Raw genomic sequence first — 17,432 nt, forward strand, 5'->3', positions numbered from 1 at the left:
AATACACAAGCAATAAAGCCCAAACCAAAAGCTCTCACCCTCCCAGCCCCCTCCCACCACCCTGCCCAGCTGTGAGCAGGGTTCACTGCTCTCAGTCTCCTCTGTCTCCCAGGACTGTCTTGGGGACTGAGCCCAGGGCTCTGCACTGAGAGGCGTCCCCAGCTCTGTCTTCCTATTGAGGCTGGGTCTCACTAAGTGGCCCAGGCTGGGCCCGATTTGCCATCCTCCTGCCTCAGTCTCCCAGAATGCTGGGATGCCAATGATCACCACCAGGCCCAGCTACTACTACTCTCCTTTGGTCCCTTGTTCCAAGTTCCTCAGCCTACTTTAACTTTGCACAATGGACAGTTGGCTACATTGCAGAGGGTGATGATACTGCCTCAGCCTCCCTAAGTGGTGGGAGTGCTACCATGCCCAACAAGATTACTTTTTTTTGTTTTTTTTTACTGGTACCAGGGATCAAACTCACGACCACACGCTTGCAAGGCAGGCACTTATGCCACTGAGCTAAATCCCCAGCCCAAGATTACTTTTAATATATCCATTCAAAAAATAGTACACAACCATTGAATATTAATAAAGATGCATATTTATTCATGTGGAAGTCTTAAGTAAACAATATAATAAGAAATAAGTTAGAAAAGAAAAGCATATTCCAAAATAATGAGTGGTTATTTTTGGACAATATAAAAATATACAGAATTGCCATTAATAAAATAAATGTGGGGAACTTGTTAGACATGAACTCCTGCGCCCCGTACTCCAGGTTCTCATCTAGGTTCCCTTGAGCCCTGCCACATAGCTCCTTGAGTTAATGTTTCTTTTCTTATTGTTGTTTTGAGACAGGGTTTCCTTATGTCCTTCAGTTGGGCCTTGAACTTACCATATAGCCCTGGCCAACCTTGAACTCTCAGCAACCCTCCTGCCTCAGCCTGCTGGATTACAGGTGTACCACCGTGCCTGACTTTTCTCCTGTTAATGTTTATGCATAGCCTGCTCCCTACTTTTGAGGAGTTCTTGTGAACCTGAAATTAACTCTGGGTCTTCTCTGGAAAAGAAATGGGTACCCCAACCCTGGCTATAATTTTGGGGTGGTAACCCCTACTCTCTGAAAAGTCTGAACCTCCACTGTGCAGCAAGGTCCCCCCCCCCCCCGCCGTGTCACCACTGAGGTCTGAGTCTCACTTCTGTGCTTCCATCAGGTTCTGCTGGCACTCCATGGGGACCCACTGGGGGTACCCCAAGTGCTGGCCCCACAGTGCCTCTCAGACTGTGGCCACGGCTCCTGCAATCCAGAGTCCCTGCATCTTACCAGGTCACCCCCACCCTGCCAGGACTACAGCCTCCCCATGTCCTCTCTGTCTGCATGCCAGTGTGGTCTTGGTGATGGCTAAAGGTCCAATCAGTGTCACAAGCTTTAGGCCCCAGGAATGAACACTGTTCAGTCTCCTCTTCCCATGAGTGTCCTTGAGTCCCAGGCTGGGAGCCTTAGAGGCTTCCAGAAGACAAGGCCACCAGCAAGTCTGGTCCATGCAACACAGGCGTCCGTGGCCTCAGCCACCAGGTGGCGTCACCGACCCAGCGGGAGGAGCAGAAGGACCGGAGACTGTCCCCACCCAGCTACGCCTGTCCCCTGTCCCCTGTCCTGAGTAGTGGTGCTTGCTCCTGTCTTTCACTTCTCCTCCTGCTGGGTCGAGCTGCAGACAGGGGGCCCAGGGAAAGAGCTTGGCCCTGGCATAACAACAGGAAACACCAAACACTTTTTAACAGCTATGATTAAAAATCCCCAAATCCCAAAACCAACCATGAAAATAACGTGTTGCCTGTTGATCTCCACAGCAGAGCTGTTGGCTGGGGCCATCTGTTCTCTGTCCCCACCCTGGGACACCCCAGGGCCCAGCTCCTCAAAGAGGCTTCCAGGAACTGCGGAAACCCGTGGCCACTAGGTGGACGCTTTCCTTGAGACTCAGCAAGGCTACTTCTTGTGGAGAAACTTCATTTTGTTGCCTAAGAAAGAAAATAAGGATATTTAATGATACCGGGAAATGCTAGTGAGTTAACTGCTGCCCTTTTCTTTTTCGAGACCCTGTGGCATGTGGCTCAGGCTGGCTTTGGCCTACTCAGAAGCCCAGAATGGCCTTGAAACTGTAGCAATCTTCCCGCCTCGGCCTCCCAAGTACTGGGATTACAGGTTGGGGACAAACCAGCACAGGACATACAAATGCCATTTCACCTGCCCTGTGGAGGTAGTAGAGCCCCACATTATTTTCAGCCCTGGCTTTGAGAGGAAACTGGCCAAGTATTTTGCAGAGAGGTGCTGGACAGAGGTTGTGGCCTTACCAAGTCCCTTCAGGAACCGGTTGACGCCGCTGTGGTCCCCACTAGGCAGTGTTTCCAGGTACTCCTGGGCGCGGACCTCAAACAGACCTGGCGACAAGAGACCCCAGTCCTGTCACCTTTTCCTCTGTGTGGCCCCACGGGGGACACTTCCCCTAGCACACCTCAGAGTTGCCCTTCTACCTGCCCTGGCTTGGGCAGAACTGACTGCAGAGAGCTGCAGTCAGCCCGTACACACAACTGCGTCGTGACTCAGCATACACTTCCCAGGTGTCCACACTGCACTGGGCACGCGGTTTCAAAGCCACGCCTGACCCCTCACCCCCAAGGCCAAGAAGGCTGGGCCCCTTCCTTTTGTGGTCTCTTCAGAGGTCAGCAGGTCTTTGGTTCCTGTTAAGCCTCGCTGCCTTCCAGCCCTTCAGCACACAGTGACTGGTAAATACTGACTGATGGACTGTGGTACGGGAGAATGAACTGAGCTAGGCCTCTGGGCTTCTTTTGATTTTATTTATTTATTCATTTGGTCGGTTTGGTGCCAGAAATCGAACCTTACACTTGCCAGACAGGTGCTGTGCTGCTAAGCTACATCTGTGGCCCTTTATTTATTTTATTTTTATTTATTTATTTATTTTGAGACAGGGTCTCACTATGTAGTCTAGTGAATTTTTTTTCACTGTCTTTGAATTTTTTTTCTTTTTGGTATCAGGAATTGAACTCATGACCTTATGTTCACTGTGCTGCTAAGTGATGTTCCCAGCCTAGGCTGACGTTGAGTTCACTATGTGGCTCAGGCTGGCCTTGAACTCATGGAGATTCTCCTGCCTCAGCCTCCAAAAGTGCTTGGATCACGGACCTATGCCATTATGTCTTCTTTTTTTTTTTTTTTTTTTTTTTGAGACAAGGCCTCCCCAATTGCTAACCTGCCTAGTATGAGCTCAAACTTGCCATCCTCCTGAGTTCTGGAATTATAGGAGTGAGCCCCACCTGGCTGGTTCTGGAGGGTTTTGCAAGGTAATACCTGGAGGGGGCGTTGTTGAACAAGGGAAGCAGGGAGGGTGAGGCAGGGAGGCCAGGCCTTGCACCAGCTCTCAACAAGTGGGTGCTGTGCTTGCTGGCACCCTTTACCCTCAGGACAGCACCTACCCTTGGTGTCTTGCCGGCACAGCTCACGCTCCTGCATAAAGCCCCGGAAGGTCTGGGTCTCCATGAAGACCTCAAGGAAGCGGCGCAGGCTCTTGGAGGACACGGCCTTGCGGAAGGCCTCACGCTGCAGGGCCCGCTCCTCACGCTCGCCTGCGCCTGGTGTCAGGAACAGTGGGTAGTGGCCCACGACCTCCACAAAGAAGCGCACGAAGGCCTCGGACACCACTTCGCTCAGGGGGCTGCACCTGGGGCCTGGAGGGGAGGGGAGCGGGGCATGAGGGTTTTCGTCAGGCAGAAGCTACATAGCTATGAAGACCCGCCCCTCCCTCTGCCATCCAGGAGAAAGTCACCTTAGGTCATCAAACCACTTCTATTCTACTTTTGTTTTTGCTTTTTGAGATAAGGACTTTCTGTGTAACCCAAGCTGGCCTTAAACCCATTATGTACTCCAGGCTGGCCTCAAACTTGCAGCAATCCTCCTGCCTCAGCCTCTGAGTGCTGGGATTAGAGGTGTCTGCCATCATGCTTGGCCCAGGCCATTTCTCTGCCTTCTTTTCAGGGCTGCCTTGAGGGTAGTGTGGAGTTCTCCCCATAATTCAAGTCTTTCATGAAATCAGATTCAAGCAAAGAAACCCCGTTTTCCTCCTGTGTCTCCTACCCTTTCTCTCAAGGATTTGAGGCACAGCAGGAACAGGCTTACCATGCTCACAGTCTGGGGACCCTCCGTCCTGGTCACAGGCCAATTCATTCCTTTGTTCCAGAATGTGTTCTAGGGCCACCTGCAGCTTCCGGGGCAGAATGGAGTCTTCGTCCTCCATCTGTGCAGGAGAGACACAGGAAGGCAGCTCAGTGCCTGTTTATATTATTATTATTATTATTAAGACAGTAGTCCAGGCTGGGCTTCACCTCATTAGGTAACCCAGGCTGTCCTCAAACCCCTGGGCCCACAGCAGAGGCCCGGAGCCTCTGGGAGGGACAGAAGGAGCTAATAAGGAAAGTGGCACCTATACTGCAGAGTCCAGCAACCCAAAGTACACTGCGGCAGAATGCTAGCAAGCCTCTCTGGGACTCATCCCTTTCCCTTCTTTTTCTGTGGTACTAGGGACTGAACCTTCGTACCATAAAGAAAATTTTAAAACTTATAACCCAACAGTATATTAAAAGGGCTGTGGGTTTAGCTCAGTGGCATAAGTGCCTGCCAGGCAAGGGTGAGGTCGTGAGTTCAATCCCCATTACCAAAGAACAAAACAAACAAAAATGCACACAACCCCCCCCCCAAAAAAAAAAACCCAGTATATTAAAAGCAGAAAAGGCAAGCCTAGACTCAGCTAGCCTTGAGATGCCCCCATGCCAGCTGCAACTTGTAAGGTAGACACAAGTCAACCAGAAAGTACATCTTGTGTTAATGTGCTTCAAGGACAGACTCCCTCAGTTAAAAGACAATGGTGGATTCTACTCACTCACCCAAGCCCCTGACCTTCCTGCTGTGTGATAAGAAACCCCTTTCAGCCCAGAGCAAGTCTGCCTGACAACACATGACCCAGCCTATGTAACCAATTATAAAATAACCTGCCATCAGTCTTTAGTACTTTCTGCCTAAAACTATGTAAGTGCCTGTTTAACCCTAGGAGAGGGCTGGTGATTTGGAACTCTGCTTCTCCCAGCCAGCTGGCATAATAAAGAGTTGCCTTCTGTTATGGTTTGAAAACTGGTGGTCAACTTAACGCCAGCTGGATTACATCAGCATGCATTGAGAGAAGATGCTCCACCTGAGGAGGGTTGTCAGGATAAATAGGTAGAGAAGAAGAGAGTTGTTGAGAGGGATTGAGGTGTTAAAGGAGGTATTGTGGGTTCTCCTACAAGTTGCTGTCTGAGCTGTTGGTTCTCCTGGAGAAGCTTTGGTCTTCACATCGAGCATTGCTTCCTGGCTCCGGAGGGGAAAACATGTGCTGCCTGGTCTTCAGGATGAACTCGTCACGCTGCTTCCTGGCACATACCCGACTGTGCTTGTCGTTGGAGGAGCTCAGGGCCTCTGTGTCGCTGAGGACAGCTGTGGTGCCTTTCAGGCTAGCCCTGCTTTTTGTTGTGAGTGTGACTTCTTAGCTCCAGTGTAGAACCCTCATCCCACTAGCACAGCTCCTTCATCCTGCTGGCATAGACTTTCTGGCTTCCACCGCTGACCCTTGGGTCTTTCTGGCACGGTTCCATAAAAGAGACTGGCATGAGTCCTTCTTGTGGGCTCTGGGCTTCCAGTTGGCTCGTGGGAGGCAATGTCCTGAGTTCTGGGTTTTTATCTGGACACATGTGGGACATGTGCTGTGGGGTTTAGACCCTTGACTAAATAATCTATGTCTTTGGTGTTGTGGATAAATTTCCTGCATTTTCCGGTGTTAACTCCCAGTGACCATTATAAAAATATTATAAACTCCATGTCCTGATCTGAATTGTTCTCTGTGTACAATCCCTCAGTGACTGTGTGTCTTCCATCTGATTCAGTCCTGGTTTTTCCACATGTCTTGGTGCATTTAGCCAGGAAGACACTGTGATGACCCATTTGAGTCACTGGTGGAGGACTGCTGACCATGACAGGGGCTCACCCTCTGAACTGCAGACAAGAAGGTGCACCCTTTTCTCAGTGTCTCCTCAGCAGTCCAGGAGTGGGAGCCCCTGTGCGACAGCAGTGACCCTAAGAGGACTCAGAATGCAATAAGGTCTGAACCTCAAAGGGCCCTCGACATCCCTCTGTCAACCAGTCTGTTTTAGCTCGTCAGTTCCACTCTCCTTCAGGATGAAATGAGGACCTGATTAACTCTCAAAGCCTGTCTTAGCAGTCTGTGTTAGGACAGTCAGCTTGTGTTTTGGACTGTTTGCCCCAGGGTCTGTGGGTGGGAATGTGTTAGCCTTTGTATGCCTGCTGAATGATTGTGTGGATGTCTATAGAACAATGTAAGCAATAGGTCATTCCGTCTGTGTTCCATGGTGAATGCACTACCCTGACCCAGGAGCTTAGGGCTACAGAAGCTGCTTAGGCTCTAACCTGTGTTTCCAGGTTGCACCACCACTCAAGGGCACACTACATATGCCACAGAAAGGATGGGGTATAATGAGTCAAAGCTTATAATTCTGGAATATATCTTAAACAACATATCTTAAATAATTGTTTTTTTTTAAGCCTTTAAAATTAAAAAAAGAGGTATTTTCTGGTAATTACAAAGTTAAAATGAAACCAAAATGGTTCTGTTCTTAAACAAAACTGCCTGAACAACGCCCATTCTTCCTGAGGATTCCTCCTTGGCAAATGTAGCATCTTTTATTGGCCAGGCTTTCCCCTTGCACTCCTGGCTCTACGCCCTGCCAATTGGACTGGTTCCAGCCACCAGTCCTTCTGTTGCCAGCCCTCCACTTGTTCATCTGATGCTATGCTGGCTGCCTTTCCACCCTAACTCTGGAGAGTCCAGTCAGTCATTGTCTGTGTTCCGTCACCGACACCCTCCCCTTCCCTGAGCCTCATGCTGTGCAACTGCCCTTACGTGCTTACCCTGGGCAGCTGCATTCACCACACCTCTTGCCCCATCTAGCTCACCAGAACCTAATCTGGCCAGTCATCACCTCCACTCATCTCATCTGTAGATGCTACTCCCTGTCCACTTGAGAGGCCCACTTACACTTAATTTAAAAAATGACCTTTATTATGATGAATAAAGATAAATAGATGCTTAACTTTAGTGCCCTGGGACGTACAGGTAGGCACTACAGGCAGGCTAATTAAAAGAGCAGCCAGCTGATCCAGTGGCCAAACTACAAGGCCAGAAGACTTAGGCCCAGCTGTGCCTGCCGAGACTGAAGAGTAAACAAAACAGGGTTTATCTTTTCATGTCAAAGAGAATGCAAGATGCGACTGGGCCCAGGGTCTCCCCTACCTCCCAAAGCTCCAATCAAGACCAGCTCTTACTCAGCTTCATCAGTCTGGTGCTGCCTGCAAAAGTATGGCAGCTGAGACAGCTCCAGCCTGGGGCAAGTGGCAATTCTAGGGTTAACTTGCTCTCTGCTCTGTTGTTTTACAATCAAAACACTAATTCCAGAGGTTACTCAGAGGTCTGCTGGCAGTCAGTCAAGCTTGCTAACCAGAGGAAAAAAAGGAACATTTTAAAATTCAAGTGGCTCAGCCAAGTTTCTTGTAAAAGGTTTATAGTAGATGAGAAAAAGATATTAAAATGGTATTAAGCGCTACGGAGTCTGATTGGGCCCTAACCTGTGTTTCTACATTGCACTACCATTCAAGGACACCCTACATACGCCACAGAGAGAGGATGGGATCCAAAGAGTCAAAACTTGTTATTCTGGAATATAAATGTAAATGTAAACATAATTTGATATGAGAGGATTCTGTACCATAAAAGTTTTGTCCCACTAAAGAGATTAAAAATAACAACACTAGAAAGCTTATGTACAGAGGGAAAGCTTATGAACGTGGTTTATCTAATTAAGTGCACATAGTTGCTTATTGATTTGATGGAGTTAAGGCTCAAATCTGTAAACAGAAAGTCAGACACTTAGGATTTGATTAAAACAAGGGCTCCAGGAGATGTAACTCAGGGCATAAGCACCTGCCTGGTAAGTGCAAGGTTGTGAGTTTGATTCCCCCTTGGTACCAAAAACAGATAATAAAAAAAGACAAATAAAGCTGGTGTGGTGGCGCACTCCTATAACCCCAGCACTCTGGAGGTTGAGGCAAGAGGATCCTTGCAAGTTTGAGGCCAGCATGGGCTACAAAGTGAGCTCAAGGCCAACCTGAACTTCATAGTGAGACCCCATCTCAAACACACACACACACACACACGCACACGCACATGCACACGCGCACACACACACACACACACACACACACACGAAGTCATCTACTCCATTCTGCAGCCCCATTGCAAAAGGGAACTTTGAGAATTCCTTAGAGCAGCCAGATTTTATGAGATATGGCTACCTGGGTTTGCTGATAAAGCAAGGCCACTCTATGATATGCTAAAAAAAAAAAAAAAAACAAAAAAAACCCAAAAAACATAACAAAAAGTGAAGTAATTTATTGGGCTTTAAAAGAAACTGAAGCCTTCAAACAGATCAAAAGGGCTTTAGCTTGAGCTCCTACACTAGGATTCCCCGTTGAATCACCTTCTCAATTTGTTCATTGATGGAACATGTTGCTTCAGGAGTCTTAACACAAACTGTGGGCCCTGGGAAAGGCCAGCTGCTTACCTGTGTAAGACTCTACACTCAGTATCAAAAGGATGGCCTCCTTGTTTGCGGGTGCTGGCTGCTACTGCCCTTTTAATTAAGGAGGCAAACAAACTGATTTTGGGACAGAACCTGACTAGTCAGGGGCCACACGTTATTCTTGAGCTACTCAACAGTCAGGCCAATGACTCTCGAAGAGCTACATCACCCAGTACCAGGGACTGCTTGTTGGAAATCCCTGAATCACTTTTCAGCCAGTCAAAGCTCTGAACCCAGCCACTTACTGGCCCACAGAACTTGGACAGCCAGACCATGACTGCCTTATGTTGACAGATAGCACTGGGCGAGTCTGCCTGATCTTTAGATGGAGATTTTAACAGATGCTGAGTGCACCCTGCTCATAGACAGAAGTAGCTCTTGTTAAAAATGGACAAGGTAAAAATTTTAAAAAAGGACAATGTAGCGCCGGCCTGTAACTCCTCTGTTACCACCAAGGAGTGTGGCCTTCTGATAGCCACAGGAAAACAAATTAAGAATAAGGATAAAATTCTACAGCTTCTGGCTGCTTTTGCCAAAAAGGTGGCTGTCATACATTGTAAAGGACATCAAAAGGTAAAAGATACCATCACCCTTGGAAACCAGAAGGTGGACAAGGCTGCCAAACTGACCACAGAAGGCTCATGATGGGGAGACAATGATTTGGTTCACAACTTAGAGATACAACATGAGATCCTACCAAAGACTATTCTCAGCCTGTACCTGTTCCCTCCTTTATACTTAAAAAGAAATAAAATGGGCTCAATAGGAAGGAACAAATGTAGGTCCAAATGGAGTCTGGACTCTGCTGGATGACCCAGTCATCACACCAAAGGAGTCAGCTTCCTTCTGGGTAAAACGTCATCATGGCATCAGCCATGGAGATAAAACTGCTACGGCCCAGCTTCTGAGTCGCTAATATTATATCCCAAAATTGACATCAGTTTGTGCAGCTGTCAGCCAAAGATGCCAAATTTATGCAAAGACTGAGGCCTCAGCGATCCCACAGCTACCGTATGGAATTCAGCATGCAGGATTCTCCTTTTGCAGACCCCCAAGTAGACTTTATTGAAATTAAGCCCTATCAAGGATACAAGTACTTATAGGTCCTTGTTTGTACTTATTCTGGATAACCAGACACATTGCTCACTAGGACTGAAAATATTTCTAAAGTATGCAAGATAATATTAAGAAAAAATATTCTTAGATATGGGCTGCCCCAAGTATAGATATTTGTAGCACAAATGACCCAGAAGCTGACCAAAAAAATTAAACATCAAATGGAATCTTCATGCTGCCTATAGGCCCCAAAGTTCTGGCAAAGTGGAATGAATGTACTAAACCCTAACTAAACACAACTGTGACTAAAAATCAAGACACTTGGGTACCATAGATAAAACTGCTATCCATGACAGAGACCCAGCCCTGGACTTACCACTCCAGAATCAAAAGGGTTCATCCTGCTGAATCTTGGAAGACCTACCCTGACTAGTTGACCCCCTTGGAGACCACGCTGAAGAGACAACACCCTCAAGCTCTGCTCTGGGAGTCGGTGAGTCAATATACGGTTACAGATTAAATGGACATCATATACCGGAATACTCATAGCCCTGATGTACTGTTATTCTGTTGCATTCCTAGCCTTGTTCTACCTGTTGGTTTTGGTATTTGCTGTTGGACTTTGGATTGTATCCTCAAAAGATTGAAGAGTTCCAGAAAAGGTTATCTTTGTTCTTTTCTATCTTGTTATGATTGATGGACTCAGTACTTCAAACTGTCTGTCAAACCTGTAAAACGGCCACCACCCCTGTCCCTTTGATAGGTGTATTGGGGTTACTCCATTTCACTCTTGCTCAAAGGGGAGGATTTGGGGAGTTTCAAGTCCACCTGGGTGGGAGCACACAAGATCTCCTCAGCCACTCCAGATGGGGCCCCCACCAGCCTACTGTGACTTTACACTTTGATGTCTGCCCTGACAAAAGGAGTAATGATTATTACACAGTCTGCGGTGACCAGAGTTGGGAATGGACTTACTAAACCAACAAGAAGTATGTTTGTCAAGGCTGACAGGAACCACCATGTGTAACCCTGCATATATGTATGGTAACCTGCAAAACTGGCATTGTAATATTTGGAGATGTGCCAATGTATATTGGCCTGGAAAAGAAAACCAAAGAGGACTAAATATCTAAAAGGGCCCTCAAAAAACACCTTCTCTCATCCAGTCTCTAGTTCTCTCAAATTACACAAAAGGTGCCTATAATCTTGTTCAGCATCATACATACAATCCCAATGATATCATAAGGGCCTGGGGCCACTTTGCTGGTCATCTGAGTGGATGCTCAGGCAAGGAATGTGCAATGCTGTTGTGAATTCAAAAGGTTATCCCGACTATTTGGGTTGCCAGTTCTAAGTTTTGCACTAACTCTGGTCTCCAAGAGCCCAATCTCCACTGCTCCTTAAAACTGGGTATTGGGACTCCTGTAGTTCTGCAGCACGTCAATCCCAGCTTGCGCAAAGACGGTTGGCTCTGTATGCTGCTTACAACATTATCCTGTCCGGCTTTGGGACTGATTCCAGATGCATCCAGGTTCACTGTTACTCATTAGAGGTCGGCTCCAAGGCCCTCCATCCCAGATAAGGGGCGTCACCACGCACTTCCTGGGACCTGGAGATTCTCAGAATGTGTCGTCTAACTGTGCCTCCATAACCTGGTGCCTCACCCCAGGCAAATGTTGGAACCTTTCTGTGTTCTATGATGGGATTTACCACATGTTTCTTCAGCAGAACATGAGCCTCTGTATTACTGCTTTCCTGGTCTCGGATTTGAATGTCTACCCCGATAATTGGGACCCTTTGGTTTACTCTGGATACCACGAGAAATGGGATAAGTGTTTCTTCCTGGTGGGAATCCCTGGATTTTCTCCCTTCATGGGTAGGAGGCTTACTCAGGCCAATAATGGCTCTCCTGTCAATACTTCTGTTAGGTCCCTGTGTGAGACTGACCCATTTTCTATCTAAACAGTTTGAGGCCATATACCACCAACTGCTTTTACAAATCCACCCCTCCTATCAGCTGCTTACAGCTCTGTAAAAAGAACCTTCCCTATATAAAAAACAGAGGGGAGAGCCGGGCGTGGTGGCTCATGCCTGTAATCCCAGCACTCGGGAGGCTGAGGCAGGAGGATCATTGCGAGTTCAAGATCAGCTTGGGCTACAAAGTGAGCTCAAGGCCAGCCTGAACTGCATAGTGAGACAATGTCTCAAAAGAAAACAAACAAACAAAAAAAAAAAAAAAAAAAAAAAACAGAGGGGAATGTAAAAGAAATTTTAAAACTTATCAACGACATTATATTAAAAGCAGGAAAGGCAAGCTCGCCTTGAGATCCCCCATGCCAGCTGCAACTTGTAAGATAGACATAAATCAATCTGAAAGTACATCTTGTTATGCTAACTTTCTTCAAGATCATTGCCAGGGATAGAGCTCTGCATGCAAGCACCTACCTGGCAAGTCTAAGGGCATGAGTTTGAGTCTCGGTATATAAAAAAAGGACAAATTGGCTCAGTTAAAAACAATGATTGATTCTACTCACTCACCCAAGCCCCTGACCTTCCTGCTGTGTGATAAGAAACCCCTTTCAGCCCAGAGCAAGTCTGCCTGACAACACATGACCCAGCCTATGTGACCAATTGTAAAATAACCTGCTATCAGCCTTTAGTACTTCCTGGCTAAAACATATACGGGTCTGTTTAACCCCAGGGTGGGACTTGGTAATTAGAATTGTTTTCCCAGGCAGCTGGCACAATAAGGAGTTGCCTTTCAACTCCTGGGTGACTGTGTCTCCCATCTGATTTGGTCCTGGTGTTTCTTTTTTTTTTTTTTTTTTTTCCTTTTTATCGGTACCAGGGATCGAACTCACAACTGCCTGCTTGCAAGGCAGGTGCTTATGCCGCTGAACTAAATCCCCAGACCCTGGTCCTGGTGTTTCTACAACAGTATTGCGCCTTCCACGACCCTGGCCCTTCTTTTCAGTTCCGGGACGGGATCTTGCTAACTCAGAAAGTCAGGCTGGGCTTGAATTCATAAATCTGCCCTGCTCAGCCTCCAGCGGAGTTATTCCTTTTTTTTTGGTACCCGGGACTGAACTTACAGCCTCACATTTGCCAGGAGGTGCCTATACTGCTGGGCTAAATACCTGGCTCCCAGTGTAGTTATTCTTTACAAGATCTGAGAATAGCTAAAGTTCTCAGACAAATAACAAAAAATGCAGGTGTGTTACTTTCTCTGACAATGAAAGTAATCTGTGATCATTTCAGAAAACTACCTGCAACAGTGATAACATGAAAACCACTGAAACTCTATCTCACTGCCTCTGTCTCTAACAGCATTATTATTATTACTATTATTATAATTTTTTAAGACAGTGTCATAGCCCAGGCTGTCCTCAAACTCACAGTGACCCTCCTGCCTCAGCCTCCTGAATGTTAGATTTCGGGCATGCATCACCACACATGGCCTCTCTGTCTTTTTTAAAATACAGTTTGGGGGCTGGGGATACTCAATGTTACAGTGTTTTCCAAGAAGTACAAAGCCCAGGGCTCGGTCTTCAGAACCACAAAAGCAAACACACCCTCACGCATGTAATTTTGGGTCCTGATTCTAACTTAGAAAATCTTTTCCCGTCAGTGCACAAGGAAGTCAGTCTCAGGCCAGTGTCCTCCTCTTTGCCCTAGCCTGTCTCATTCTTTCTCCCAGGGCCTTTCAGAGCTGGGGAGCTGAGCCCCAAGGACCAAAGGGGAGAAAGCCAAGGGCGTAGGACTGGGCCAGCCCCCCTTACCTGCCGGAGGAATCGGTTGTTGATGAGGTCGACGACCAGGACCTGGGGACAGGGAATGAGGTCAAGCTACCAGACAGACGTGGACTCAGCCTCCCCTTCCTCCTGCGGCCAGAGGTGGTTGGCAAGGGACCCTCATGGCTCCCCCACGTGGAGAAGCAGGAGGGGCTTTCCACTCAACAGTGCGGCTGGACATGTGCAGACCGGCTGCCCTTCCTGCCCTGCTCCTGTTTCCTTTTTATTTTGTGGTGCTGGGCTTGGACTTGGCCTCTGCACTGACCTACACCCCCAATCTTCTTTTTCTATTGTTAGATGGCATTTTGCTAAGTCACTAAGTTGTCTAGACTGGGCTCGAACTTGTGATCTTCCCGCCTCAGCCTCCCGAGGCCTGGGGCTACAGGAGTATGCCACCATGCCCGGTTTTAGTGATTGTCCTTTAACTGACAGGACAAGACCTACTAGAGTACATGGGCCTTGTCCACTTTGCCTCTGGTTCAAACACACACCTCAGCCACGTGAGCTCTGTGTGTGCTTAGTGCTGGCAGGAGGGGAAGGGGTTGCTGGGTAGGTGGCCATTTCTGCTGTTGTAGCAGACATTAGGCCATTCACAGATACTTCACTCAGAGGGCACAACAGTGCTGCAGTCACCAAATGGCCAGCTGAGCCCCGACCAGGCAGGACCACACAGACCAAGCCTGGGTGTCCGCTGCCCCATGTCCTCACCCCTGCGCCGCCTCCCCCAGGACAGGAGCCACCTTACCTCCTCTAGCGGCAGCTCGTGGAGCAGCGGCAGTGAGCTGGCCAGCAGCCCGACAAGGAAGGGCGTGGGCGAGCACACGATGTCAATCATGGCGGGCGGCAGCACGGGGATGTAGGTGTGCTGCCAGCGGAAGGGGTAGATGAGCGCCACCATCGCGTGGCAGCACTTCGACAGGGTGCTGTGGTGGGGAGACAGGGGACAGGCCGTCAGGGTGGTGGGGTGGGGAGGTGGAAGGCTGGGGTGGAGGGGGCTTCTGCCCAGGACAGGGCGGGCAGGACACTTTGAGGGCAGCCGTGGGGACTGAGTCACCACCTGGGAAACTCACTTGGGTCTGAGGTGTGCTGTGCTGGTGAGGTCTGCTGAAGTTTTAGTTTTGTAGTACTGAGGAATGCCACCCAGGGCCTTTGCACAGAGCCATATCCCCAGCCCTATTTTGTATTTTGAGGTCAGGGTCTCCTTGAGTTGCTAAATTGCCCAGGCTGGGTTTGAACTTTCGATTCTCCCACACCTGGATCCCTGTAAAGTCTTGTCCAAATCACTCATTTCCCTCTCTTCCCCACCCAAGCAAAACCCACAGCAAGTCCTGTGGCTTGGGTATGGTCCCCCACTTCATGTGCAGAGTCTCCAGGGAGGGGTGTCAGGTGGGGGATGATCAGGCCCTGGAGATCCTGCCATCAATGGATCCCACTCTCCCTGGGGTGGGGCAGGGCAGGCTGGTCCTGGAGAGGGGCTGGCTCCTCTTTGCTCCTCACTTTCTCCATCACATGCATGTCCCTTACACCCCATGGGACCCCATGTCCCAGTCTGTGCTGTGGGTGAAGTGACCAGGGTGGGCCTTGCCAAGGAGCTGGTGCCATAGAGTCAGGAACTGACCACATCTTTTTGCTTTACAAAGTACCCTGCCTGAGTGCCTTGTCATAGCAACAGCAAACCAACTGAGATGACATCCAAAGCCTGAGTTCACTTTCTTTTTATTTTCTTTCTTTCTTTTGACATTTTGAGACAGGGTCTCACTATGCAGTTCAGGCTGTCCTTGGGCTCACTTTGTAGTCCAGACTGGTCTCAAATTTGCAACAACCCTCCTGCCTCAGCTTCCTGCATGCTGGGTTTACAGGCATGCAGCACCACACTCGGCTATTGAGTTCACTTTTTTATTGCAAGTGTCTTTGTTTGTTTTCTGACCCAGGCCCTCCTCATGTAGTTCAGGCTGGCCTTGAACTCACGGCAATCCTCCGTCTCAGTCTCCAGAGTGCTGGGATGACAGGTATGTACTACCATGCCTGGCCTGCAGGTGCTTTATATTCCAACTTTTTCTTTGCTCCATTCCCCACACTATCTCTGCCAGGCAATCAGGAAAAATGGGGGTAAGACCTTGGTGGTCACGGGCTAGCAGTCAGCTGCACATTGGACCACTGGGTAAAAGTGAAACTCAAGATACTGTTACTGTTGCCTGGAACGCTGGCCAAATGTTAACAAGGCCGGTGACCAGGCAGAGAACTCTTTTTGTTGTTGTTTTGTTGTTTTAAGAGAAGGTCTTCCTGTATGGTCCAGGCTGGCCTTGAACTCACTACACAGTGCATGCTGGCCTCAAACTTGTGCTGATCCTCCTATCTCAGCCTCCCAAGTACTAGGGCTACAGGTTTGTGCCACAACATTAGGACTATGGGTCCTATTTTATTTAGCTATTCTCCTTCCTTATCTTCTAGAAATAATTAAAAGCATCATAGCACAGCAATCCATGCACACACATTTTTTTTTTTTTTTTTTTTTTTTTTTGTCTTTTTCGTTTTTATTGGTACCGGGGATCGAACTCACGACTGCCTGCTTCCAAGGCAGGCGATTATGCCGCTGAGCTAAATCCCCAGCCCCCATGCACACACATTTATAGCAGCACAGTTCGTAACTGCTAAATCTTTGAGACAGCCCAAATGCCCATCACCCAAAGAATGGATAAAGAAGATTTTTATACAATGGAGTACTACTCTGCTATAAAGAAGGATGAGCTTGAGACATTTCTTGGCAAATGGATGCACCTTGAGACCATGCTCTCAAGTGAAATAAATCAAACATACATGTCTAAATACCACATTGTTTCCCTGGGGGCAAGAAACCGAAAGTGTAAATAATTAACAAAATATATATTGGGAAATGGGAGGTAGCAAAAGAAAGGACAACAAAAAAAGGGAAAAATGGAAATAAAGCTTTTGCAAATGAGGGAAGAGGGGTTAAGGGGGAGTGGTGGGGAAAAAAAGAAGAGCCAGGATTGAACAGACGTCCATTGGCTCTGACTAACAGGAGCCTCCCTGCCGGAGTCCCCCAAGCACTGAAAGGTGTCAGTTAGGAGCCTGGACTCCCAGCTCACTGCTGAGGTTAAAAGTGCCTGCCAGGTACGAAGTCAGGGAAAGCACACAGGAACTCTGATGCTGCCACTGTCTCGGCTGAGAGGAAACGAGCACAGAGTCACGTGACCACTGTGTTAATTAGACACAGCCAGAATTTACAGCCTGGCAGTCTGGGTGGTCACCCCCACATGAATTTTGGAATGTCCTCTACACATACACGCCTCACAGGCTTGGTCTTCAGCTTGATGCTGTGGGAGGTGGTGGAGGCCTGTGGCTGGAAGCTGGGTCACTGAGGACATACTCCACAAGGGGACACTACGATTCTGGGCCCTCCCTTTCCCTTTGTTCCCTGCCCCCACAGTGACAGATCTAGCCTCTCACACGCTCCTGCCAATATGTTTAGTGCCAACAGAGGCCCAATGCAACAGTCAAGGAGCTGGAGACTGAAATCTCTGAAACTGTAAGACAAAATAAACTTTTTCTTCTTTCTTTTGTTTTTTACTGGTACCGGAGATCAAACTCAAGATCTCATCCTTGCCAAGCAGGCATTTGTGCTGCTGAGCTAAATCTCTGGCCCCTCATCTTTCTTTCTCCTTTTTTTTGGGGGGGAGGGTACTATTTTTTTTTTCTTTTTTTTTTGGTGTTTTTGAGACAGGGTCTCTCTATGCAGTTCAGGCTGGCCTTGAGCTCACTTTATAGCCTAGGCTGGTCTCGAACTCACAATGATCCTCCTGCATCAGCCTCCCAAGTGCT

At 48.2% G+C, this 17,432-nt stretch overlaps 1 protein-coding gene across 4 annotated transcripts in view; it reads right to left on the reverse strand.

Moving 5' to 3' along the window:
* Positions 1-566: 566 nt before the first annotated feature.
* Dennd2a (DENN domain containing 2A) overlaps positions 567-17,432 on the reverse strand; it is an 84,763-nt gene continuing 67,897 nt past the window's right edge. For all 4 annotated transcript variants that reach the window (XM_003475339.5, XM_063250593.1, XM_013158847.3 and 1 more), the window contains 6 exons: positions 14,338-14,515; positions 13,581-13,622; positions 4,181-4,298; positions 3,481-3,732; positions 2,341-2,427; positions 567-2,007 (listed from right to left, as the gene is read on the reverse strand). In XM_003475339.5, the coding sequence (XP_003475387.2) occupies positions 1,976-2,007; positions 2,341-2,427; positions 3,481-3,732; positions 4,181-4,298; positions 13,581-13,622; positions 14,338-14,515 (709 nt within the window). In that variant the 3' untranslated portion in view covers positions 567-1,975. The remainder of the gene's footprint in view (positions 2,008-2,340; positions 2,428-3,480; positions 3,733-4,180; positions 4,299-13,580; positions 13,623-14,337; positions 14,516-17,432) is intronic.

Source organism: Cavia porcellus, unplaced genomic scaffold (genome assembly GCF_034190915.1).
Source record: "Cavia porcellus strain 051 isolate PalLab524CR breed Dunkin Hartley unplaced genomic scaffold, mCavPor4.1 scaffold_6, whole genome shotgun sequence".
Classification (NCBI taxonomy): Eukaryota; Metazoa; Chordata; class Mammalia; order Rodentia; family Caviidae; genus Cavia; species Cavia porcellus.